This window comes from Xiphophorus maculatus, chromosome 17 (assembly GCF_002775205.1).
Source record: "Xiphophorus maculatus strain JP 163 A chromosome 17, X_maculatus-5.0-male, whole genome shotgun sequence".
In the NCBI taxonomy this organism is placed as follows: Eukaryota; Metazoa; Chordata; class Actinopteri; order Cyprinodontiformes; family Poeciliidae; genus Xiphophorus; species Xiphophorus maculatus.
The window spans coordinates 5,062,078-5,088,193 of NC_036459.1; the positions used below are offsets into that span (position 1 = coordinate 5,062,078).

Below are 26,116 nucleotides of genomic sequence, written 5' to 3' on the forward strand. Positions count from 1 at the left end.
CAGTTCACAAAAATGTAATCTTAAGCTAAATCATGAGAAAAGAAATTCAGCTGATTCAACTACATTCCCTGGTTTTGTAGTGACTTTGATGCACTACTCTTTACTAATCTATCACATAAAATGTCAATCAAATATACTGAAGTTTGACAATATGTGCAAAGTTCAAGGGAAACAAATTCAGCTGTAAGTTCTGTACCTGTAAGCTTTTACTATACATATCCATAATATGCTTTTAGTAAATTTACAGGGTTCAGCGAACACTTCCTCTTTATCCTACTGTCCTACAAATTGCTGTCCTTGTGCCCTAATGCTGTTATGCATATTAAATCAAACCAAAGATGGACATTTCAAAGGGCACACACAATGGGGGAGAAAAGTCAAAAGAGGCCATTATACTGTAACAGAGGGGGGAGAGACGGAGGTGGATTATGCCGACAAAGGTTACATGACAGGTTGTGAAAACTGCCAGGTGTTCCATCTTTGTAATCCTTCGTCTCCACCATATGTTTCTGCTCTTATGAATTTTGATACGTATTAACCATTTGCTGGTTGAATTCAGTGGATGAGCTTAAAGTTAAGGTTGTTTTTTTTTTTTCAATAGCACATTTGACATAAACGCTGCACAGGTATTTATGTCTGAAAAATTAGATTTTTTTTTATTTTTGGTCAAGTTTAGCAGCCTACTGAATTTTTGTAGAGAAACAAGAAAATGGTGTGCCTTGAGTTTCTGCTTAGCTCATCTGGAGACAGAGTGTGAGTTCAGCCTTGGTTTAGATATTTCTTTAGAAATGTTGGGAAGATGGAGCAATGAGTTCATTATATCAGCACAAATAGTTATGGATTTAAACTGGTCCATGCTGAGCTTATAAATATCAGGAAAACTGAGACCATTGTCGTTGAAAGTGGAATATAGCAAAGCATTGTACACACACTGTTTCACCAGAGAGCAGAGCAGTGCTACATTACAGTGTACGACAGAATATACATACCAAAAATGCTGTCTCAAATGTTCATGTTTAATCAGTGTTTATTTTTTGTGAATCAATTTTCATCATTGTTTTGGATGTTGTGCAACACCATTTATTAAACGGCGTCTCTGCTAGCTGTCATGTTTATTCGCAAACATTACTTTTGCAAATTTATTATGTGGCCATTTGTGCATTATGCACATAAAGTAACCGCTTTTATAGTCACACTTCGCCCTTCAGCAATTTTCCATCCCATTGAGTACTGCTGCTGAGCTCCGGTGACCTGCTCTTAGCAGACTTGTCTCTGCCTGTGCGCGTGTGGGGTGTGTTTGCGCGTGTGTATTTGTATGTCATTATCTACTGTGTAACATTCCACAACACAAGCACATTCCACAAAGTTCTCTGCACTATAAATCTAAATGCAGCTCCTCCATCAGTCAGCCAAACACACTCGCATAGTGATCTGATGTTCTATTAAGGCTGAAGTCAGTCACTGTAAGCTTTAAAATTTCATATACTCTTAAGCAAACAGAGCTTATGGAAACAGATATTAATAGATTATTAAAGGAAAGGAGGTTTTTTGCAGTGTAAGCATTTTGACCCAGAGTCTTTAGATGTGCAAAGCTGGTAGTGACGTACACTAAAATTCTTCAAGCTGTAATCACAGCGAAAGGTGGTTCTGTGTAAATAACTTTTGAGGCATCTTAGTATAGTGAAATCACACATGTAGGTTTTTTTTATGAATTAGAGGACTTTTGAGAGCCATTGTTTGAACTATATTTGTTTAATATGTCAAATTTGTGTATTTTTAATTTGTAAGAAAATATGAGTGTAATGTTTATTCTACTTCACGGAAATTGGTGTTCTTTCTGATTTCTGATCAGTTTTTGTAACTGCAAGGCAAATATCAAAGTGACATCATATAGGAGATTCTGTTGCATGGTTGAGCACATAATCTGGTAATAATTGTTATGGTGGATAGGTGCACAGGCTCAGGCAATCAAAAGTGCCCTCAAGGCACTTTTCAGACAAGTTGAGACTCATTCTGGGTGAAACCTTGGGCAAAACAGAAACAAAGATGTCTATAAACTGAGTTTGACCTCTCTAACATACTAAGCTGCCAACAGCAGTAATTGCACAGTTATAAGTTTACCATATATTTCTAAATTGGCTTTTATAAGTTTTCTGTCTTTTCACCCACAATGTTTAATCTTCTTCCTTTAATAACAGGTCCGATGAAGAGAGAAAGCGGAACAAGTGAAATGTGTGAAACGGTTCTGTCATCGAGATGAGCCGCTACGCCCTCTGGCTTCATCATCTGGACTGAAGTTGAAATTCTTTTCCTCTGTCATCATCAACATTGGAATATTTACAGAGCCTTGACAACTGGAACAAGACACAGGTGACACAACATATCACAACAGACAAAGATAACTTCAGCAAATACAAAAATAAATGTTCAGAAAAATTATTTAATTCGTCCCAGAATTGTAATGAATCAAGCTATTTTGGAGCGGATCCTTGTATGAAAGGCCTGTATATGGTCACACTATAAAAATAGTTTGATTGGAGTCTTTCTTAGGTACTAACAGCAACCACCCTGAAAAGTGTATGGTGCATTCACGGACCAGAAAATAATCACATTTTTCTTTTCACTTTTCTGGCAACCCAGTCATCGATCAGGGCCGATCAAGCAGAAAACAGTTTTTGCATTTCTTCAAATTATTCCAGCTCAGACGGGTGGTGTATCACCGCCTGCTCTGCTGCAGCTCATCCTCCTGAAAAGTAACAGATACGATGCTGCACCCGCTGCTTTCTTCTGTTGCCATGACGGCTGCCTTCTCACTCTTAGTCAAAAAGAGTCAGGGTTAATAAAATCAACATACATCAGGAGAGATTTTCTGTAACCACTAAGTCATTCTTGTGCTGCTTGCATATACATATTTCTCAGCTTTAGTTTTTTTTTTCTCCCCACATTCTGTGTCAAACTGTGGCATATGCTGCGTTTAAGCACTTGAGCTCTAAGAGGGCACATATGTTTCTACGTATGTTTGAAGTGCTAAAAGCACTGGCACAGAGGAGACCTTTTGTAGCTGACAACGGTGGGCACTCTGCCCAGTTTTTATGCTTTATGGATGTGGATCACAACTGTAATAGCCTCAAGCCGCAGAGAGGCTTCCCGCATCCCCGGTGTGAAACCCAAACATGACGGCATTAAATAAAAACTGATACCAGCATCAAATCTGTCTGACACCCGTCTCATGCTGTCACACTGTCAACAATTGCATTAACGCCACACAAAAGGAAGCAGGAAGCTAATGAAATGGCGGCATGGGAAAACAAGCCTCTGAGGCAGATGTCACACTGCAGCAGGAGGTGATATGTCCCGATTTGGAGAGAAGAATAGCGAAGTGCTGTAAAGAGAGCGATCAAGGTCTGGCTCCTGTTTTAGAATGAGCCAATAAGACTGTAATCATTTTCCCACACATCCTACAAGACACCATTTAAGGGATAACTCTTAATTTCCAGTCAGAGCTAGAGTTCAACATAATTTGAGAGAAATTGGACAATTAGAGCTGAGCAAGCAGCAGCTTATGTAATGTTTGATTGTGATTCATAACCTGATGGACCCAGTGAAGCCAAAATGGGGAAAAAGGAGGAGAAATAAAAGATGTGCCTGTTTGATCAAATTAGAAGTAGGAGCTTTTTTGAACAGTTGCCAGAAGGCAGACATGCTGAATGGACAATCTCTTAGAAAACCATACAAGTAGTTTATTGTAATAACATGTACTTATATTTCAAACATCAGTGGCATGGCCAGTAATGGAGCACTGAAGAGGGTGATTGATCCTGAGTTCTTGGTTGTCATTTGGGTTTTTCCTTCTCTGTTCTTTATTGTAGTTAAGTCATGTTAGTTCTCATGTTTGGCTTCTTACTACTTCTTGAGTTTTGATTCTCTAGTGTCAATCTTGTTCTCCTTTGTGCTTAGTTAACATTCCTTTGTGTTTTGTTAATTAGTCTGCTTCCCTCAGTTTTCCTGCTCAGCACTCAACTTCAACAGAATCCTGCATCCAGTGTAATTTTCCACTCCCACTTTGGTATATGAGCTCCCTGGTTTTCGTTGATCTTGACTGGAACTTGTCGCTCTGCCACACTTCATGTCCTTCTCATCCTGTGATTTCCCCACTAATTTTCCTTGTTGTTAAAAAACTCACATTTTTCCAATGGTTGGTCTCTGTGATTGGGCCCATTATTTAGATTGCAATATTTGTATTGAACACATTCCACCTTTAATCTCCCATATATGCTCCCAGAGGATCATTAGTTTAATAAACTAATAGATAGAATCAGTCCACATGCAGTCAGCTGTAGGTTAACTCCTCACTGACCGGCCCTCATATTTCTGTTCCTCCATGTCCATTATGATTGATAATTTTGCCTCCACATAACAGAAAGTGTAGTTGCTTCATGGTTTTTCTCTAATTTAGTTTCTCATTGAGCCATTTTAACTGCTTTCCTTCTACATCACAGGTGTCAAACTCCAATCCTCAAGGGCCACTGTCCTGCAGTTCTTAGATGTGCCACAGGTACAAAACACTGGAATGAAATGGCTTAATTACCTCCTCCTTGTGTAGATAAGTTCTCCAGAGCCTTAATGACCTAATTATTCTATTCAGCTGTGGTGTGGCAGAGGCACATCTAAAAGTTGCAGGACAGCGGCCCTTGAGGACTGGAGTTTGACACCCCTGTTCTACATCATCAGCAGTGTAGTGGTAGTTATTTTGGTGAAAATTTTATTTAAATCCCACTCTAATCAATTTTGGTGTGTTTTATAGAAAAATATTATGTTGCTTTTTCCGACAACATATTTGGTAAATCTTGTGAATGTATGGACACTCACAAGCACTCTGTCTAACTAATAACTCTATAAATTCACACACTACACTCTTACGTTTACAAAATGTAAGCAAGCTGGATTTCTGCTGATCTAGCTTTTCAGTTAGATCAGTAATATGTAGATATTTCTCCTCATGCACGGAGCCCATTTTACTACATTTTTGCTCAAACTCTGTGACCTCTTTTAGGGAGAGTTGTCCTGATTGATGTGCCGAACATGTGGTCAGGGTCGGCAGCGGGGCAGTGAGAATACACAGACGGCCCTGAAGCCAGACAAATTTACTACACCTTTTTCTTGCGTTGGAATGCCATCTCTCATTCAGACTTACTAGCTCCCCATGTCTGGGTTTGCTTGTGGTGCGTTGGGCCGTCCTGCTGCATTTCTCAGAGATTTTGGAGATCATTTTGGTGTTTTATGCAAGAAGGTAGAACATCCAATACCTTCAGCTTGGGCTGCTTTCCAGTGCTTTTCCCCTGCGCCACCACAGCACCCTCAGACACAACCACTCTTGAACACAATTTGAGATGTACGAAGGCATTGGGCTTTTGATGATGGCTTAGCTTCAGAACCATCTGAAAGAAAAGGGATGGTAAAAAAAATGATCAAACCTGAAATGAACGATTCTACAGTGAATACTCACCCATTCAGAAAAAACTGAAGTGGCGTAATCAGATGTATTGTCCCCTTTTACTAAGGGCTCTCTGAATCTTCTCATCAGCAAGCCACGCCCCCTGGTTGCGTGTGCAGATTTACAACATGTCAGCGCTGACAGCTGGAGAAGCCCTATTAAATGGGTCACCACATTCCTCAGGTCCATCATTAAAAATGACCCAATGCCCCTAAACATGTAAAAAAAAAAACACATACCCACACGTGCAAGTAAAACCACCAACAGCTTGTAAAACATGACAGATTTATCCTCTTCTTTCCCTTTACTCTTCTGGGTCACTATTTGCTCTGCGAGCCATTTTATATATGAGCATACAAATGCTGAGTGCATGATATAAAGAATAAAAGTAGACCTTTGATACACTTTCACATTTTATGTCTGTTGTGCCGATTCAATGTTCATTATGAAATTAAAGTGCTCTGCAAAGGTGGGGTATATGATTTTTCTTTTTTATATAGTCAAACAGTGATTCATCTTTTACTTTTATATTTATCTAAAAAAAAACAAACTCCTGTGAATTGAAATGCAGGGGAAAAAAGTAGCCTGGGGTTCTGAAATCTTGGTTGCTTGTGCCAACATGTTAAACATTCATTCAAGTGAGTTTTGCAAACAGGTTTTGATGGATTTTTTTTTAACCACAAATTCAACTGGTTGCATCAATATGTTTGAGCTTTGCAGTTTATTTTTGCATTCATGCATTTCATGATGCAACATGTAGTGTCATTGCTTATCCACAATTGGAACCAATTTCCTCCTCTATGTAAATTGTCTTCTAGCCTTCTCTGTTATTTGAGCTCTCTTGGATCCAACAGGTTGCTGCAGCTTTACCTCCACCCCTTTTTTCACTAACTTTTCTCTTCAGTGAAACTCATTCATTTACTCCAACACATAAACCTTCTGTTGCTCTGATACATATGGATGTACCCCTTTATTCTCTCTTAATCATCTATATAGCAAAGGATACAGTCTTGGATACATTTTTATCTTGGTTTTTGTTTGTTTTTAACAGAAAGGATAATGTCTTCCTTGGTAAGTGGAAAAAGCTGTAGCCCATTCTAGGGTTACATGTAAAACCCAATAATTTGACCGCTCTTTGATATACTATGTCAGAGTAGTTATACATTTCAACATCACAAAACCCTTGCAGACTGAACCTCTGAATTTATGCAAGCAACTCTGATTTTGAGGTTTTTTTGTTGCTCTATAAAGGTACATTTCTGTCTTTAAAGAACAGAAAAGGTACATTTCTGTCAAAATAAGTAATGCCTCTAAAGGCCAGGGACCGTAATGTGCTCCTACCTTTCTCCTTGTCTGTAATAAAGATAAAACGATTAGTGGAAATTACTATCTTTTTAAGATTTGTACATCAGTCTCCTGTGTCGGGCTGTTACCCAGTCCACATGTGCATTTGCCTTTGGTTGTGCATCTACCCATTCAAATTTAACACAGGCTTAAAGGAGAAGATGCATTATGCAGTCGTGTCAACTGTAGTGCATCATGAATAGCAAGAGCACATCAAGTTGTTGGTGAGAGCAATGACAGAAGATGAAACTATATGTAGGGTAAATGGGGGGGGGTATTTTATGTCTGTGCATAGACTTACCAGGGTTGGTTGGTTGAGTTCAAATGCAAATTGTTACTTTGACAAAAATCTGCAACTTGTAAGTCTTATCAAAGTGTGTGCCTGTATTTGTTGGCATGTGAACCAGCTGTAGATCTGATGTGTTGCACCAAAGACATCTGCCAATGTATGCAGTAGCTTCAGAGTGGTGTGTGTGCATGTGTGTGTCTCTTCACTGTCACCAGTTTCCCACCTACGGGGATAATCCATCCTGTGAAGTGGTGAGGTGGAAAATGCCATTATGTAGAAATAGCTGACATGCAGTTAGACTTGCAGGCATGTGAAGTGTGTATGTGTGAGTGTGTGTGAGAAATTGAGATAGGAAATAAGAGGGGAGGGGTGGGAATAAAGGCTAGGGGTGGTAAACCTCATTTTGTAACATTACTTAATCCACATGGAAAAGCGATGAACTAAAAGCCACAAACACAATAAATGCACTTTCTCTCTGACAAAGCAGAAAAATCCTTGTGAAACCAGCATGGTAAGCGAGCAGGATGTAGTCACAATGGGATCATTGAGGACATCTGTCTCTTTATTTGACTTATGATTATAGACAGTGCAGGAATGTCTTGAGGCATTGTTGCTATGAGCAGTGGTGATGTCTGACATCCATGCTGGTCATAAGTTAGGTATTTGGAGGAACAATCTGGTTAACACTTAAATAACCGCTAGACTTACTGCAGTATATTTCGTAGAAAATAGATCTACAATGAATGAATTACCACAACACAATCTTTCTAATTCTGTTTGTTGTTTGATTTATGACCAGACTGCAAACATGCATTTTCCAAATTTCTTTACACTTGTCAACATGCTAACATTTTAAGCTAAGAGGCTAAACATTGCTCTGTTTGTTTATATTTCCCAAATCTGCTGTTTTGCTTGTAAGTAGTAATAAACATTAATATACTTAAAGTGTTAAGATACTGACAAGTATCTTAACCAGTAATGCCACTGGAGAGATTTCATGAACAATATTTTTTGCACCAGTTGGCAGCCAATAATAGAAACGGTCTGCATTGCTGGGAGATTGACTTCATATGCCTTTGGCTAGGGAAGTCACTGAAACACATCAACTCATTGCTTTAAAGGAGCGGCTCAAAGGTTTCGGCTGTAAAGTTTACATGAATGTAACCACTGTCAACGTCATATCTGAAAATCTGTTTTTAGTCTAATTTAACCTAACAGCATTATTTTCATATCTAAAGAGGTGCATTTTTCTTTCAGCTTTAAGACTCAATAGGAGAAATTTGCTTTGTTCATTGCTTCAAATTGATCAGTCGATCCCGGTAGCAGGGGTCCCTGAAGTAATTAAAGATTACTCTGGTGCCAGAAATGAACAAGATTAACCTTGAAATGCCAACTCTTGGCATTGTGATGCAGTCACAGCTCATGAAAGAGAAGCGGAAAGGAAGAGGATCATAGATTGGATCAGAAAGTGTTGTCCAACCATCATTCTCAAATTCTCAGGGTGTGTTTTTTCTGTAGTGTATTTTAAAAATGTTCAGGAGGAGGTTATGACTGTCCTGCCAGCAGTTGGACAATAAACAAAACTTTTAATCTCATGGAGTTGCTGAAGTGGTCTTGTGAGTTTGATTATCCAGTTCAAATCTGTTTTATTGAACTGGAGCATGTTCATGTCTGCATTCTCAGGACAAAAAAAAAACTCTGTGTTTAGGTTGTCGATGCATAATTGTAAAGTATGGGGTTTCTGATTCAGTAACTTCTGAATGTCATCTTTGATGTTTACTGTTTTGGTTCTGTTGACATCTTCAAGACATGGCTGCTAGCGCTGAATACTACTTCAATCTGGGGTACTTCACAATCATGGGTCCAGTCTTTTCAGTTTTGTCAGCTAAACAGTACAGATATGCTCAGGAATGCATAGCTTAATCTGTGGTGATGGACATCACGCTTTTGCGGTTTGTTGGCTGAAAAACATTGTAGTCAACTTTGTCCATAAAAATTAAGTTTGGTTTTATGGTAAGATCTTGGAATTTGTCTCCACAACTTAACGGTGTTTGAATAATAAATTTTAAACACTAAAGTACTCTAAACATCTTGTATCTTTTTTTTTTTATTGTAGTTTCTGTAGCTGTTTGTTTTAGGAAATTTTTGTCAGTTAAAATACACTTAGAAAATGTTTCCTTAAACTAAAACCAGTCTAAGGCTAAAAGATTCTGCTTGCTGACACGGCACACAGAAAGTAATCCCCTACCTGCCATTTATAATGACATGAGTTTGTCCTGCCTGCAGTATAACACTAAAGTGATGCATGCAGAGACAGATCTTAGATCTGCATTGGTATGTGAGAGGGAAAGTGAAGTTCCTTGGCTGTTCATGCCCTCCCAGTTCTCACTTCCATCTGCAGTAGTTATAAACTATTCAGCCTTCAGCCATTCTAGCCTAGTCAGACCAGATGGTCAAATCACATGGAGGCATTTTCTGGAATTCAAATGATTTCACATTTTTCTTTGTTATTTTTTTGTTTGGTTTTTTTTTAATGCTGTAATCATATAGATTTACCACTGAAGTGCTCTCTGGTGGAAGTTTATGAAGCCTATTGGCTTGATAGATGGGTTGTGACTCTTTCAGGCTCAAGTAAACTTTTAAAAAATGTTTTTATGTTGCTGAGTGAAGGCAGAGCTCATTTTGATGTTAGTCATTTACACATGCTGCTGTAACTCACATCCACATGTTTGCAAGGTATGTGGGAATTAGCAACCAAACGTAAAACATACCAGCAGGAATTCTCTTGATCAGTTCAGAGTTTTAAAAGGAGTTTTTTTTTTTTTTCCTTCTCGTTAATGGTAAGCTCATTCAGTATGGGTTTTAACAAGTCATTAGTGCTGTGTGAGGTCTTGGCAAGTGTGCTGTACTGACTAAAGATTTAATGATTAGATGCTGATTGCATTTGCTTATGTGAATGTTATTCATTAAACTATTTTGTTGATAAATTAGCACGATGCTTGACCTGAATTTGCAAACTAAAGTAGAACAATACCCTTCAAAATAAATTTCTAACACAGAGGGATTTTTAGACATTGCTCAACCCAAGCATTTATTGTGTGCTGCATTTATAGAAACATGCCTTGGCACCATTTTAGCCCAGAAAAAACTCCACAAATTTATAAGTGTAGGTACAATGTTTCATGCCTCGGGTTTTTAATACCATTGCTGTCTGTTTTCTACTGCTTGTTGGAAAACATCGTGGTCATGCCAATCAGGATTGATGAATGAATGGATAACCCCCTTTTTTTTTTTTTTAGAGAAGCATAGATCTGAATCCCACGGCCAACTTCCAGTCTTTAAATTTTTAAAGCTTTTACTTTATGCCATTGATTTTCAAATGATTCTGGTTTCTGTAATTAATCCTTTCAAATATTTGTCTGGCTATTCCACTGTAAGTAAACGGTAATTAAATTAAAGGCGGCGGACTCTGAAATTAAATTAAATTAAAAATGTTGAAAGGCTGCCAATATTTCCAAATTCTGTAATTATTTTTGATGCACAGGTTTTCTTTGCTTCCTGAAAGTTTGTTGTTTTGTTTGAACTTTTTTTTGTTTTGTTTTTTTCACTCTTTTTCTGGCTATTACAGTAAAGCAATATCTGGAAGTCATATTTTTAGGAAGCAACCAAAAAAATTCAATGAAAATCCTGACAGAAGCAGCTTGAGAGTTAAAAGATCTGTAGTAATTACTTTCCTGAAATGTACGTCAAACTTATTTTTTGTTTTTCATATATTAATTTAAAAAATATGAAGCTACAGTATAGTGCAGTTAAAGGAGTATATTTCTGGTGTGTTTGCCTTTTTGTCAAACTTAAATGTTTCAGATGATTACATATCATACAATGTATGACAACCTGAATAAAATAGAAAATAAAACAAAACTTTAAAATAATTTTATGCATTATAGGAGACTGGCACTAACTCTCCTTTGACCCTGTAACAAAAAGCAAATTTAGATGATGGATGGATGGAAAGAACCTATTCAAGTCAACTTGGCTCAAAATGAAAACATAATTATCCCCTTATTCTAAAACTAGATGTTCCACCCTTGGCAACAACAACTGCTATAATTTGTGATAATTGGCAATAAGTCTTTTACATAACAGTGGGGAAATTTTGGCCCACTCTTCTTTGAAGCTACATTGGAAGTTTTTTAAGACCTTTTTTAGCATGAAAAGTTTGTTTAAGGTAATGACATGGCAGTTTTTGAAATGATCTACCCAACCATTTAGGTAGTCTTCCTAATGTGCTTTGGATCAATGTTCTGTTTCATAAATTAAGTGCACCAGAGTTGGTGTCGCAAACTTTGTTTTTCTTGTAGAGAGCATAATTCATGATTGACAAGTCCGCCAAGTGCTGAAAATTATTCCAGCTCATCGCGCTATCACATATATTGCCCAAATGATGTCCTGTTATTTCATGGTATTAGTTTAATGCACAGTTTAAAGTCATGCTTTTGAATTTTCAGTCCACAGACTACTTCCACAAAAGTCTTGAATCAAAGATCATTTGGATATTTTGGAGAGTTGGTTTAGACAACTGTCCAGTGGAGGCCATTTTTACCAAGTCTCTCTCATTGATAAATCATGAACACTGAAATTAACTGAAGCAGATTACAGTCAGTGTTTTAGATGTTCTGTGTTTATTTGTGACCTCTTGCAAGTTTCTATTAGACAACTTAAAAACGGTTTGATGTTTTGTTCTCTCTGGCCTCAGGGAGTAGGTTGTAAAACTGTTTACAGGGAAGTGATTGAGGCCAGCAAGAGTTCAAGACCCTAAACTGCACATTATAAATATCTAAAGATTCTGCAAGTTTTGTTTAGTACCTCTACAGTAAATATATAAATATCTGTCGAGAAGACTGTATCAGAATTGAAGGAAAACAGTCTTGAATAGGACTTTTGCATGATAATTATAAGACATTTACAAATGTAAAAAATGTCTGGGGTTGTTTTATGTTAGAGGGTCCTTAATTACTTTGTCACTCCCTGTTCATCTTGTGTACTTTCAGATAGGAGCATGGAGGCGTTGTAATTGATTGTGAAGTGGAGTTTGCGAAGAGCTGGAAAGGAGAAGCAGGTGACTGAAGGAGGAAACGAGGAGAAGACGAGCATGGCGCACTCATCTGTTTGGATCTTTCTGTTATGCTTTTCACTCACTCATCAAAGGGTGGCAGCCCAAGCTGAAGGTAAGGGATGACATTTAAATACCTGATCGGAACACCACGACACAATTTACTGCATCAGATATTTCTACTTTTTATAATTTTGAAGAGTTCAAAACGTTTTCCGGAAACTTGTATTTTAAATGACCCCTTTTTTATGTTCTTAGGCTATAACTATATTATACCAACTTATTTAGCAATTGGATAGATGACTATGGATTTTTTGGTAAGATATATGTGTCGGGTACTTGAGCCAATGAATGCTATTCTTCTCAATGAGCACAGCGTGCGAGTGCCCTTTCATTACATCTCCTCATGTGATCAGTACAAGGTGTAGACACTAAACCAACTGCAGTTTCTTAACAGACTAAACATCTTCTAGCCTCCTGTGCAGTATACATCTTCTTTCTGCAAGTTTGTCAAATACATCCTCTAGATACAGAAAGTTTGCCTCAAGTGCTATTGGATGTCATTAAAAGGTCAGTTAGCAAATCGCAAGTTTGGTAATATGATTTGTAGAAAGTGTTAAGGAATGCAAGACGTATCGGCAAAAACATTGGTATCTGCCAATATTAGTCATTTATTAACATACCGTGTTGGTTCGATAAATACAACTGGGCTGATATTAACAGCTGATATTTATTTCCATCTTGTTGCTATTTGTTTCTGGAGAGGTAGGGCAGAAGGTTTGTCGTGTGATATTTGTTTGGTCATGTGATTGTGATGCAGTGCAAGATGGTTGGTAGTGTAACTGAAGCAGAAAAGCAGTGGAAAATTCAGCGGAGTGCTTGTTTTTTATCAAGGTGTCAAAGGGTAGTGAAACGTATAAAATATAAACAATATCGGTTATTGGCAATTGCAGCTATGTTTATGCCAAATTTCAATATCGATGGAAATATTTGTACATCCCTAAAAGTGATGCATAAAGAACTATGGGAAGGTATTAATAACGTAAATGAAGATGCTCCTTCACATGTAATAGTTCCCAAAAGCCAAATTGTTATTCTTCTCAGGGATATGTATAAATCTTTTTTTTTTCCAACAGCAGTTCTGCAATGCACAGAAATGGGTACTATTTTGCTCTATACAGCTGGAGAAAACTTTGGTATCTCCTGGACATTTTTTACATTCTCAGATAGGGTCAGGTTGGTCTGGGTGGCTTTTCTCACTTTAATTAAAGAAAGTATCATCTGAAAGCCGCATTTTGTAGTTCCTTTGGTTTTCTATGTCAGATATTTTCACAGCTAAGTGTGACAAAAAATCAAAAAACAGTAGAAACCTGTATGGTGGAAAGCACTTTTTCATGCCACTGCTAAAGTTTTTATAAATTACACATACAGGGATGTCTTTTATTAAAAATTGTACTTTTGTATGAAGCCTGGATGTAACAGGGAAAGGACAGAAAGAGAACGGTAAATAACAGTGTCGCATAACAACAATAAACGGATTGTATCAAAAGTATTCAAGGAGCATTTGAACATAGTGGCATGACACTGAAATTAGCATTAGAAAGTTATTTTCTGTTTATCCAACTAACATTTGTGCTTTTTATTATTTAGTGCTTTCATTCTGTGGACAAAATTTTGACTTCTTTTGTCAATTCCTGTTTTTGTTTGCATTAAAGCTTGTGTATTTATGCTGACCTTGTTGGCTTTCAAGTTTTTAAGATGTTTTCACTTTAAAAATTCAAATTACTTCTTTTGCATTTGTTGGTGCTGAATGCAGTAGTGCATCATTAAAGGTTTTTGTTTTTTTTCCTGAAGCGATAGTGTCCTGCTGTATATATGCTGAAGCCACTGAGCTACCTCTAATGCTGAAATCAATGATGGTACAAAACAATGGGGTTACAACCTTTGAAATATCCGCACAGATAACCTTCAATGAAAAACACTTGTAATTTCTCAGCTTGTGTTGTGTCCTCATCCTTGGCATGTCGATCTTGCCTGCCAGCCCAGACAGACAAACTTCTGGATAATTGATCTTGTTTTCCACCCCAGTCTGGGTTTTTCTGACAAACACAAGCCCCCAGCTGCTTCCTTGCTCGGGGCATCCGCCACGTTTTATGTGCTTCTGCAAAAAATCAGGGTGTAAAGTGTATCCAACTGAATAGATTGGCTGCTTATGTATGCAAAACGTGGCTGACTTGACTGTATGAGACTCAACTCAAAGGATAAAATGGATGCGCATTGTTGTAGTTTTTGAAATTTAATCAATGGTTTTTAACCCATTAGTGATAAATGTACTGTTGCTGAATATAAACCAAAGCCAGAATGTGTGCAAAGATGTTGGCTCAGCACGAGAGAAGCCACAAAAATTGGATTCCTTGTGATATTTGCTGCCTTGATGAGATGTATGGGTGTGTAAGGGAGAATATAATGTTGGATCGGCATGGTGCGGGGACATATGTCAGCCCCTGTGGATCCTGGGACATCAGCCAAAGCAAGAAGGCGAGATAATAGAAGGGAGCAAGCTCGGTAATCAAATAGAGGACAGGAGAGAATCACTTATCACTTACAGAACAATCAGTGAAGCCCATCTTTTATTCGCCAGCCTAATCAATGCTGTCGTCACTTTGGTTTATTGCATATGTAATGCCAGAATATTGACTCGGAGGGTGTTTGCAGACACAGCAGATTGCGTGTGTGTATGTGTGTACTGGTATCCAGACTGCTCTCCTCACATTGAAAAGCATCTAAATGTCTCCAAACTCTGCATGTTAAATGCATTTGTTAAGCAAGGCAACTGACCCTGATTTTGGGTGTGTTTACCTTATTATTCTAAGCGCCCCTCATTTCTGTACTAAACTTTTATTGCTGGAGTGCTCAGAATATTGATAGTCTCTTTGGCTCACTTGTGTCTCATTAAAAATTCATGGGGATTTGTGTGGCGGTGTGGCTGCACAACGGAAGCAAACGAGAAGGAATGATCCTAACACGGTGGAACAAGACTGTCCTCTGGTGGGCAGCTTAGGAATCCATGTCTCAAGCCATTGAAACAGATTTGCTTCTTTTTTCAAGCTAATTTGTTTCATCTGGATGAAGAATGCTTTGGTTGTGAGCGTAATATACAAACAAAAAAAAAAGACTTGTCGATGAAGGGTGTTTTTCCCCCAAACTTTTTACACCCATTCAAGGGGATATGTCTCTTTAAATGTCACAGCTGATATTCTATGAATTAAAGAAATCCTGGCTGTAAATCTTTCAGCGTTTTCTTGGCCAAGAACTGTAATTGTTTGTTTTTTTTGTTTGTTTTTTTACATTAAATTCTGTAATGTATTACAGAATGATAAAGCAGGCCTTTATTTATTTTTAGACAAAGTGGAATTAATTTTTAAGACAAATTTGCCTATTTTTCATAGACATTGTCTTGCAAAAGTAATTACACCCATTAACCTTTTCCATAATTTGTCACAACTTCAGCCTGTTTTACTGGGATTTTTATGTCATAGACTAAAAATAATTGGTGCATAATTGTGATGGGGAAGGAAAACATCAATCTTTTTTGGTGTGCCTCTACCAATTTTGCACATTAAGACAATACATCTTTATAGCACATAAACATGGTTTGTTAAATGGTGACTAGCTTTCGGAAAAGCAGGATTGATTGAGATGTTCAAAACTTTTGATATTGTCTTAAACCATATTACTGGTTTGCGCTTTTTCACAACTTCGCTGGTCAAGCTTTTATAATTTTATCCTCTACTTTGCAGTTATGTTCTACTTTTGTGTTGATCTATTTCATTAAAGCACAATACAATATTTGGGTTTCCATCATAACACAAGCAATGCTTATAAGCTCAAGAGATGAGAAAGCTTTTTCAAGGCACTATATCTATGTTAAATTAACCTATTTTGTTCTCTTGTTTTTTTAGCCTGCAGGACGGTGGTGCAGGCAGACATCGTGTTCCTGGTGGATGAGTCATGGAGTGTGGGTCTGACCAGCTTCTTCAGAGTCAAAGACTTCATCTCAGCCATCATGTCCTCCTTCCAGGACAACGCAGTGGGAGCTGAGGGGGTTCGCTTCGGAGTCACTCTCTTTGGGGATGTTCCGAGGTAGTCGAGCATGAACTCCTGACACAATGTCAAAGACTTGTTTTTCCTCTCAGTAGAGAAGTCATCTAAACAAGTTTTACACACACAGAAACCCGTTGCTCTCTCCTGTTCCATCATTTCTACATGACCCAGTTTTTCTTCATGCCTTTGCTCTACAGGATGCTTGTTGCTCTGACAGACTACAGTTCACTTGAGGAGGTGCTCAGAACTGTTGGAAACCTCCCCTACGGTGGAGGATCGAGGAGGACAGGCAGCGCTCTCCGGTTCCTTGTAGATTCTGTGTTCAGCCCTGCCATCAGCCGAGATTTTACCCCAAAGGTACTGCATTTTGTATGTTGAGATTAATCATGGCTAACTGCACTTGTCTGGTTTTATTTAATTGTTTTATGCCTCTAACGTGCACATGTTTGACCACGAGTTGGAAGATACCATTCAAGATACCAATCCATGCTACAAACACATGCATGCGCTGTGCCCCGCATGACAGGAAATGACTTGCCAGGAATCTGTATTTGTACTCCACAGGACATCGTGGCATAAACAAACAAAGTGGTCTACCATTTCACACTGCCGTGAATTTGATTAAAGCGTCCCGCTGTATGCTTGAAATAAAAATTGATCGCGTGTCTGCGGCTGACAGCAGATTTTCATCTGTTCGCATTGTCTTCTGTTTGGAAAGGGAAAAAAGAAAAAAAAAAGGAAATTTATAGATTTTCCAGCACAGATTCTGCATGCTCAATCAGGCTGTCAATAATGGACGACTTTCCAAATGGTTGTGAATGTGAAACAATCTGCAAATCCATTGGTCATTGACAAAGATTAAACTAACTGAGCGTCCCTCTAATAAGATAATACATCAGCACAGATTTAGTTTCATTAAGCAGACACTCTAAAGCGTTATTTGCATGGTAGCTTTTCTTGAAGCCAAGATATTTCAAGTGTAGTCTTGTTCATATCATTCTACATAATATTTATTCATGTCTGCAGTTCTGGAATGCATCACTCCAAAAAAGGTTTTACTTTGTAATGTTGCAACAGATTTTCTGGTACTGAGAAAACTGCAAGTATTTTCAACCCACATCCATTTTTTTCCTCAAAGTCACCAAAAAAGACTTGATAACTTTTGCTATCTATGTAAAGCATAACAGGTTACCCTCTTACACACACATTTTTTAAGTGTGTGTGTAAGAAAAGAACAGAGGAGGATGAATTATTAAATTCTTCAGTCTGATCATTTGCTAAACAGCAGCTACATTCTCACACCGACCTGTCAGGCTCATCTTCCTCACTCACTCAGGAATAAAGTTGGAAAATGTTGCAAATTCCTCTTCATCCATTTAGGTAATTTGTCTGTAACTGAGAAGTAAACCATGTCAACGCCTATGGAGGATTTGAGTAGAATAATCGATTTTCAATGGAGGCTTCTTATTTAGAAAATTTGTTCGGAGGGCAGATTTAGCGAATTAGTCATCCCAGCAAATAGGCAAAACAAAAATAAATTGAGTATACAAGTTCAGGGCAGATACACAGCTAATAAATCTGGATCACACTGAAATTTTTATGCTTATTATTGGCTTTATATTTCCCATTAGCTGTCTCTAAATGGTATTCTAAAATGACATTATTAACATCTGAATTAGCATGAAAATGGCATAAATTTAAGGTGTGAATAAATATTCATAAACCTGTTAATATATTGTGGCGTATGTAATTTCCTGTCTCTCTGTAACACAGATTGCTGTTTTGATCACAACCGGACGCTCGGATGACCAGGTCGACCTTGGAGCCCAGGCGGTTGCAGACAGTGGGATTACACTCTTTGCAGTAGGTGAGTGTGAAAGTAGGTATTGAAAATTCCTTCAATATCCCCACTGCTGAAACCAACTTTAGATTTTATCTCTTCTCTGCTGGTCTATCAGGTATGTCTTGTTGTTAGACATTCATGTCCTATGCATTTGAATTTGTGATTTCAGTGTGGGTATTTGTATGAATGTGTTGCGTTTCTTATTTAGAGGGGGTATGTGTGTATTTACTTGTACCACATAAACATAATCTCACTTATGATGCATTTGTTAAAGTTCATTTCCTGATACTCGGCCCTATGTTTCTTGCCTTAATCCTTACCTTTTTTTTGTCCTGCACACTGCCATAACCAAACAAACTTTATTCTGAGGCGACAGCGGTGCGGTAATTACTGCTCATTAGCGGATGGTGCGCTAATAGCAGCTATTTTTCATTAGGAGATTCAGTGTGCTTCATCTGCACCTCTGACACAAGAGTTCTCTGCTTCTGTTCATCAGCACTGCATGAAAGCTCTGCAGCTGTGATGTCCACAAGCACTTAATTAGAAGACTAGCATAAAAAAACTATTTCATTCACATTAATAATGCATATATTTTAAAGTTTTTCAGGAGGTACTTTCACAAACTTAAACCCACAACACTTATGCCTTGAAATTATGCCTATAGAGTATAGGATTAGTTCTGTGTGTGAATTTGTGGATTATTTTATGATCTAATATGGATTACTCAACATACAATTCCCCTAGTAGTATGTTGTTTCTCTTTCCAGCGTCAAATTACTGAAATCAATATCTGCTCATAATTCTCTGTTTCCCCCCAACCCCCTTTTCTCATTTTTCTCTTTAATATTGAGGCGTAAGAGGAGCCGATGTGTCCGAGTTGAGAAGGATCGTGTCTGAGCCCTTCGGGGAACATCTTTTGGAGTGTGCAGACTTCTCTCTCCTGGAAACTCTTCTTCCCAAACTGTCCCGGAGGTTATGTTTCAGTGCTTCTGAACCTCCACGACCTGTTAAAACCATCCAGCCACGTAAGCTTGTTCCACAAATACTATCAGTGCTTTTACTTTCATATGATTATAGTGAGCTGCAAAGGAAGTGGTAACCGCTGAACCTTGTTTCAAATGTTTTCATCTTTCAAACAGAAACTTCCACAGATTCCATTTGATTAACCAAGGAGAAAATTATTGGAAAGAAGGAAAAATTCATATTTGTGAAACATCTTTGAGAACCACAACCTAAGTCAATACTCTGAAGTCTTTTGAGGCATATCTGCAACAGCTGTGTGCATTTAGAGGCTCTAGTTTAACAAATAGTTCTAGCTCCGTCATATTTGATGGAGGCCATCTGTGAACACTAATTACAGCATTTTGCCACAGACTGGCACAGATTTGAGTGGACCATTTTTAACACATGAATTTACTTCGATCTAAACCATGACTTTCTTGCTGTGGTCATGTGTTAGGATGAAACCTCTACTCTACTTTTTATTTAAAATTGTTTGGAACCTCCAACTTTTTAAGGCTGGTAAACTTTAATCTGTTTGTGTGCCAAGCATACTTTTCCTCTTTACTTCATCTGAGTGTCTGTATTTCTACAAAACTGCAGGCGAGCAGCACGTGGTTGGTCCCAGAGACTTGCAGGTGAGTGAGTTGGCCCACAGCTCCCTCAGGCTGACGTGGAGCCAGGCTACCGGGGATGTCACTGGATACCGTCTCCTGGTCACACCTCTCAGCTCCAGGGGACAACTCCTGCTCAACCAGCAGAGGCAGGTGAGAGATGGTCAGGATGCTGGTCTACACCTCCCATTTCTGCCTTTCATTCTTTCCTTTACTTTCCTTCATTGTCCTATCCCTTCCTTTCATGCTTTCTTCCTTCATTACATCTATCTTTTCCCTTCCTTTCTTCTTTCAGTCCTTCTTCATTACTTCTTTCCCTCCTCACTTACTTTCTGTTAATTATGTTTCCATACTTATTATAATAAGGGTAATCTATATTATCGAATTTTTATGTTTTAAAATGTGAAAGAGGACTGAAAATGTAGTGAAGTTCTGGAACCTCAAATAAAAAAAAAGTGTTGTAATCTTTATTAGTATTTATGAGTAAAAATTACAGTAATGATAACAAACATGCATGTATGAATATTTAATGAACGTGAATCCCAGGAATAGAGTAGCTAATCTTGTCAAATTAACAATATGTGATCAATAGAATTATTAAGATGCCATCAAATCCTGAAATCGCCTGAAGTTTAATGAAAAAAATACATTCATAATAAATTGTTTATAGACATTTCTCTAATTGAACTGCCTCTGGATAATTGGTGCATCTTTTTCTTTAGATGTCTTTCCTCATCATCTCATGTTGCTTTGCTCTTTCTGAAACATAATTCTTTGATTCATTTTTCACTGATCATCCCTGTTACGTAACAGCTGGATCGGAAGGCAGACGTCAGCTCTGCTGTGGTGACAGAGCTCAGTCCGAAGACGGAGTATTCCCTCACCCTCTACGCCGTCTACCCAAACCTCATCGGCAACTCTGAAACAATCACAGTAAAAACAAGTGGGGGTTGTATTTCAGCATATATTTATCCATTCAAAGCCTTCGTTGTTTTTATTATTACTTTGCTGTACTGCTGTTCTCTAAGCAATGCACTTCTGTCTTTAGCTTTGTTGCCCAAAGTATCAAACTTCCGCGTTATCGAGGAGGGCTTATTCTCTCTACGTCTTGGCTGGACTTCTCCTCTGGGAAAGCTCAATGGATTTAAGATCTTTATACCCAGGTGTAAGTTGACTGTCAGTATGACTGGCTTTACAGATTGCATAGCAACAGTGCTTTTACAACCGTGCCTTTAAAACATCCCTTAAACTAGATAATTTAGACAGTTTTTGTGACTCCAGTGGCCTTTATTCATTAATAGCTGGACAGAAAAGAGGACAGAGAGAGACAGGGAAGACATGCAGTAATGGGACAGGGGACATGTCTCTGCATGTGATGCGTCTGCTCTACTACTACTGAGCCACGTGGTTCCCCATAATCAGTACTGAAATCTTTCCTAGAATCTGTTGAATTTACTTTTGGACTTTGACTGGACCATTTTAACACATGGAAATGCTTTTATTGTATTTATTCTATTGTTATTCTGGTGAACGTTTGCTCCAGTCTTAAATCTAGCTTATACTAGTTTTATTTGGGATTTTTCCCTGCATATATTGTTCCATTAATTCTGATTTGCTTCTTTATCTCTGTTGTACAAAAGCATCCCTACAGCATGATTCTGCCACCACAACATCTCATTATTAGAGCTGGGTGTTAAAGATGATGTGAAGTGTTACTTTTTGCCTCCCATAGTGTAGCATGTGGGCTAAAAAGTTACATTTTGGTCTTCTGTTATCAAAGCACCTTCTTCCTTGTGTTTGCTCTAACCTCTTGCATGACATGTGGCAAACAGGGAGTTTTCTTTCAGCAGTTGCTTTATTTTGCTGCTGTTCCATCAAAGCCAGAGAGTGTGGAGTGCAGGATCTGTAAACCGATTTATATTGAGATTAAATTAATCTCAGGTGAATTTCATTGGCGAATTATGCAACTTCTAAAGGTTCAATTGGAATAGATTTTATTTCTGGGCACATGAGTAAAATAGAAACAAAATAGATTTATGTTTTTGTTTGCAACTTGACAAAAGCTGAAAATATTCAATGGGAATAAATACTTTTTTGGAAGACACTGTAGAAATGGTATCATTGAGATAATTTTGTTTAATTTTTCTGATGCTCTTCAGCCAACAGACCAGGATTAGCATACGAGCAGCTGCTTCCTGGAGACATCTCTTCTCATGTGATTGACGGCCTGGAAGAAGATAAAAAGTATACCGTCAATATCTATGCGGTTTATCCCGAGGGGCCCAGTGAACCAGTGTCATTAGTGGGAAAAACATGTAGGTGTCTCACATTGAAATAAAATGTTTATTCAAACAGGAAAAAACACTTCAGTATTATCATGTTTTGGGGAAAGCATATTTATTACTTGATTGCCCTTCATAATAATCAGCTTTAAAAAAGAGAATATCTATAAGAAAGTTGATTCATACATTTATTAGAAGAAAGTAAACACCATTATGTAGTACCTCAACATTTCCACAATAGGGAGGTATTGTTCTAAAAACAATCTGCCAGTAGGACTGTAGGCTGCATGAGGTCTCAGCGTCTGCATATAAAAGTGGATTAAAAGATTTTGAATTTTTTTTTTTTGCATGAATTTTATTTGATTAGCAATTTTATTAAATGTTCCTACAAGTTTTTTTTTTAAATAATATTTTAGGATAATTAAAACTTATAAATAAAATATTGCATTAACCTTTGAAAATGGTTTTTGTTTATCTTTAAAATGTCGTTAACAGTAAAATTAGTAGCAGTCAAGCAGTTCATGGTCCAGAATGCCACTACAGATACCGTCCAAGCAAGGTGGGAGTCAGTCAAGGGGGCAACAGGATACCGTCTGACATGGGCATCCCCAGGTGCTGTACCCTCTCTTATTTTTAGAGAACACTGGTATACTGTGTGCTGTGTTGCTCCTAATAATGTGTTCTTCATTCTGGAATGCGCTTCTTCTATGTGTATAAAAAATTCTTGCTGTAACTGCGAAATAATTTCCCTGCTGGGATGAATAAAGTAATTCTTCTTCTTCTTCTTCTTCTTCTCCCATTGTCCTGCAGATGGTCACATAGAGAACATCAACCTTGGGGAGAACTTCAACTTCTACATGATCCAAGGCCTGCACTCAGGCTCTGAGTACATCGTCACAATCAACCCCATCTTTGGAGACACTGAGGGACCCGTCACCACCAACAATGTCAAAACATGTAAAACCATCTTTGTTAGATGTTACTGAGTTTAGGTTTACACGACTCTGCAATCACTAGTTGGCATTTTTGTACAGTGTATGTAAATATCTCAGCTGTATGTGGCTGACAAGTATATTCTATATCTAGTCGTTCTTGTATTTTTTTTTGTTTTCTTCTTTCAGTGGAAAGCAGTGCTGTTCAAACTCTGAAGGCTTCTGCTGTCAGCACTAGTTCAGCTGTTGTGTCTTGGAACAGCGTCCCAGGGGCCACAGGATACAGGCTGGCATGGGGACCCACCCCAGGTACTACCTATGTTTTGTGCTTTAAATTTAATAGTGTGTTCCCAAGCTTTATCATACAACCCCTGAGTATTCTTTGCTAGAAAAACCACAAGGTTAATTACTTCCTTACATTGTTTCTATATTGATACAATGGCAACGTTAAAAAAACAATACATACACCTAAATGAACACTTAGGCCAGTACTGCCATCCAGAAGATTGTTGGGAAATTTTTTATTTTTTAGGGGGAAAAAGGAAATTATTGCAGAGGAGTCTTGTATAATAACAAGTGGGAGGGAAATAAGTCACTTGGGGATATTGCACTTGAAGGAAAAACTAAAATATTTATTTCATTTTTAGAATTTGCTGGTCGAGATCGTCCAAGGCAATTGGCTTTAAACAGCAGCACCACAGAATACAAGCTGAAGAACGTGGCTCACGACACAGAATACGTCCTGACTCTATACGTGCTTTTTGGGTCCGCCGTCGGGCCTGGCATCTCTGCGACGTTTAGAACTTGTGAGTACTTCTGCTGCATTTCTCTGGTCCCCATGTTGCAAAACTGATCTAAAGACAAGCAGGCTGGGCACGCTACACATCACAAGTTACGGCTATGGATGCTGTCAGAGTTTTCTCACAGTATGCAAAATGTGGCGGTGAAAGTGTTTGTAATAAATTAGTTTTGGAACACTGCTTGACTGGCATGGCCATGATTGATTGATTGATTGTAGCTTTTGGCATAAGACCTGTTCAGATTCTTGGATGACCAATCCATGCCAAATGGATGAGCTACTACTGCTGCTAAAAGGCTCCTCCATGCAGCACTGTGTGGAACCAGATTTGTTGGCACCACAATAACAAACCCCTCTGATCTCATCTTGGATGTTTTTCATGCTCAGAGCAGTCAGGATATTCATGCTCCATCACGTCTTTATTGGGGACGCACTGTGATCTTAAAGCACCACAGAGAACCCCCCTCAAGACCTTGTTGAGCTCATTCAAATTCTGGCTGATTTTTAATTATTTTTTTTCTCAGTGTGTAACAAGGAGGGCTTATGAATAAACATGGCAACATTACATATGAACTCTACATTATATTATACTAATTATTTCCTTACAAATATCTCTATGCATATTTTGGTAATAGTGCCCACACATGGCAATCCTAAAGCAAATCTGCTTTTTGTTCAGTTAATTGATGAATAGAACAAACTTGATCTTTCTTTAAAAAGAAAGCAGATGAAACAGAAGATAGTCAGTGTGATTATTTTCATAATCCATGGATGTGTTTGGATTATTTTGGTTTGGTATTTTTTGTATATTGATGATGCTTCATTCAAAATTCATGTTCAGATTCCTAGCTCTCATTTCCTTTGCATGTTACATTAGATTCTCAAGTGGGTGGTATTGTTTAGTTTGTCTATTGAGATTTTGTTGTTTTCTGCCGGTGCTCCCTGAGTTGAGTCGATCTGTACTAGTCACAGGTCTTGGATGTTTTTCTCTCACAGCTGCAGTTTGTTCAGTTAATTGGACTCACCTGCTTCTCATGGCATTGATTACATTCTTTATACAGTTTCCTTCACTATTGCATTCCCATGGTTCCTGGTTCTTTTGTTTGTTTTTTGGGGGGTTCCGTCCACAACCCTTCTCTGTGATTGGAGGGTTCCTTATTACTGCTTTGCGTCCAACAACCTATCATAAAAGTTTAAAGTTTAAAAATGACATTTTGTTTTCATTAACTGCCATGAATTGCTATACTTGTCGAAACTGCTCTACTTATCTTGGTGAAATAAATAAAATATGATAAATTCATAAATACCATTAAATTAGTTTAAAAAATGTGTTTTGTTCTTAATTTGTAAATGGTTACTCTTTTACTTTCTCAGCTCCTTTAGGTTATGTGTCCAACTTTAAGGTGACATCTTACACTAGTACCTCCATAGCTGTGGAGTGGAGTCCTATTGTTGGAGCCACAGAGTACAAACTTTCTTGGTACACAGGTGAGTCATTTAACCTTAAATTTGTATTTTGTGTGCTACTCTGCCTAATTTTTTAGTAACTGTTTTTATTTCCCTCATTTAATTATCTCTGTGTCAATGTTTACAGATGACGGGAAACCACAGTCCCAGTATCTAGACCGAAGTGTCCTGTCCCACCAGATCAAGAATCTTATCCCACAGTCCACTTACACAATAACTATCCTTGCAGTGTACGGCAACTTGGAGGGACCAGATATCTCCTTGTCTCAACTAACATGTATGAAAGAAAAGCAGATTTTCTGTTCATTCTGCAATGAACTTTCTTCTGACCTGTGAAGTTGTGCATTCACATAAGTTCAGTAATTTCCACTCTAAATCCTTATATTTTTATAAATATTTTCCTGTTCACACTAACTTTTATATCAATGAACAAGAAAGTAGCTTCAAATCACTATTTTAATAAAGACAAAAAGCTATTTAAACCAATCTGAGCCCATGTGAAAAGTACTTCCCTCCTGTGACTACAACAAATCTGTAAGATGGCAGGTTAAGTGCGATTTGATAAAATGAGTTCAAACTTGGATGTAAACACATCTGTTTTCAGCTGAAGTCTCAGAGTCGGAGCCAATCCAGCCAGTGAGGGAGCTAAAAGTTGTGGACATTGGGGTAAATTCCTTCACCTTGTCTTGGAAGAAAACACCAGGAGTTTCAGGATACAAAATCTACTGGATTCCCTTTCTTGGTGAGAACTTGCTTAAAAGAAAAGTCAATTTGTCTACTAATTAATAGACTATGCATAATCACCTAACTTGCAAAGGTTATCATAGCATAAAATT

General features: G+C 37.9%; 1 protein-coding gene across 5 annotated transcripts in view; it reads left to right on the forward strand.

The window, feature by feature from the left end:
* Positions 1 to 2,198: 2,198 nt before the first annotated feature.
* LOC102218208 (collagen alpha-1(VII) chain-like) overlaps positions 2,199 to 26,116 on the forward strand; it is a 67,527-nt gene continuing 43,609 nt past the window's right edge. For 4 of the 5 annotated variants that reach the window (XM_023350283.1, XM_023350286.1, XM_023350287.1 and 1 more), the window contains exons 1-17: positions 6,441 to 6,565; positions 12,179 to 12,355; positions 16,203 to 16,383; positions 16,542 to 16,701; positions 18,118 to 18,211; positions 19,039 to 19,212; positions 19,790 to 19,953; positions 20,614 to 20,743; positions 20,849 to 20,965; positions 21,960 to 22,115; positions 22,578 to 22,694; positions 22,893 to 23,039; positions 23,204 to 23,323; positions 23,662 to 23,820; positions 25,188 to 25,301; positions 25,408 to 25,557; positions 25,885 to 26,022. In XM_023350283.1, coding sequence (XP_023206051.1) covers positions 12,280 to 12,355; positions 16,203 to 16,383; positions 16,542 to 16,701; positions 18,118 to 18,211; positions 19,039 to 19,212; positions 19,790 to 19,953; positions 20,614 to 20,743; positions 20,849 to 20,965; positions 21,960 to 22,115; positions 22,578 to 22,694; positions 22,893 to 23,039; positions 23,204 to 23,323; positions 23,662 to 23,820; positions 25,188 to 25,301; positions 25,408 to 25,557; positions 25,885 to 26,022 — 2,197 coding nt within the window. In that variant the 5' untranslated portion in view covers positions 6,441 to 6,565; positions 12,179 to 12,279. Of the gene's footprint in view, positions 2,371 to 6,440; positions 6,566 to 12,178; positions 12,356 to 16,202; positions 16,384 to 16,541; positions 16,702 to 18,117; positions 18,212 to 19,038; positions 19,213 to 19,789; positions 19,954 to 20,613; positions 20,744 to 20,848; positions 20,966 to 21,959; positions 22,116 to 22,577; positions 22,695 to 22,892; positions 23,040 to 23,203; positions 23,324 to 23,661; positions 23,821 to 25,187; positions 25,302 to 25,407; positions 25,558 to 25,884; positions 26,023 to 26,116 lie in introns of those variants that run through there. The other variant, XM_023350284.1, reaches the window with a different exon arrangement.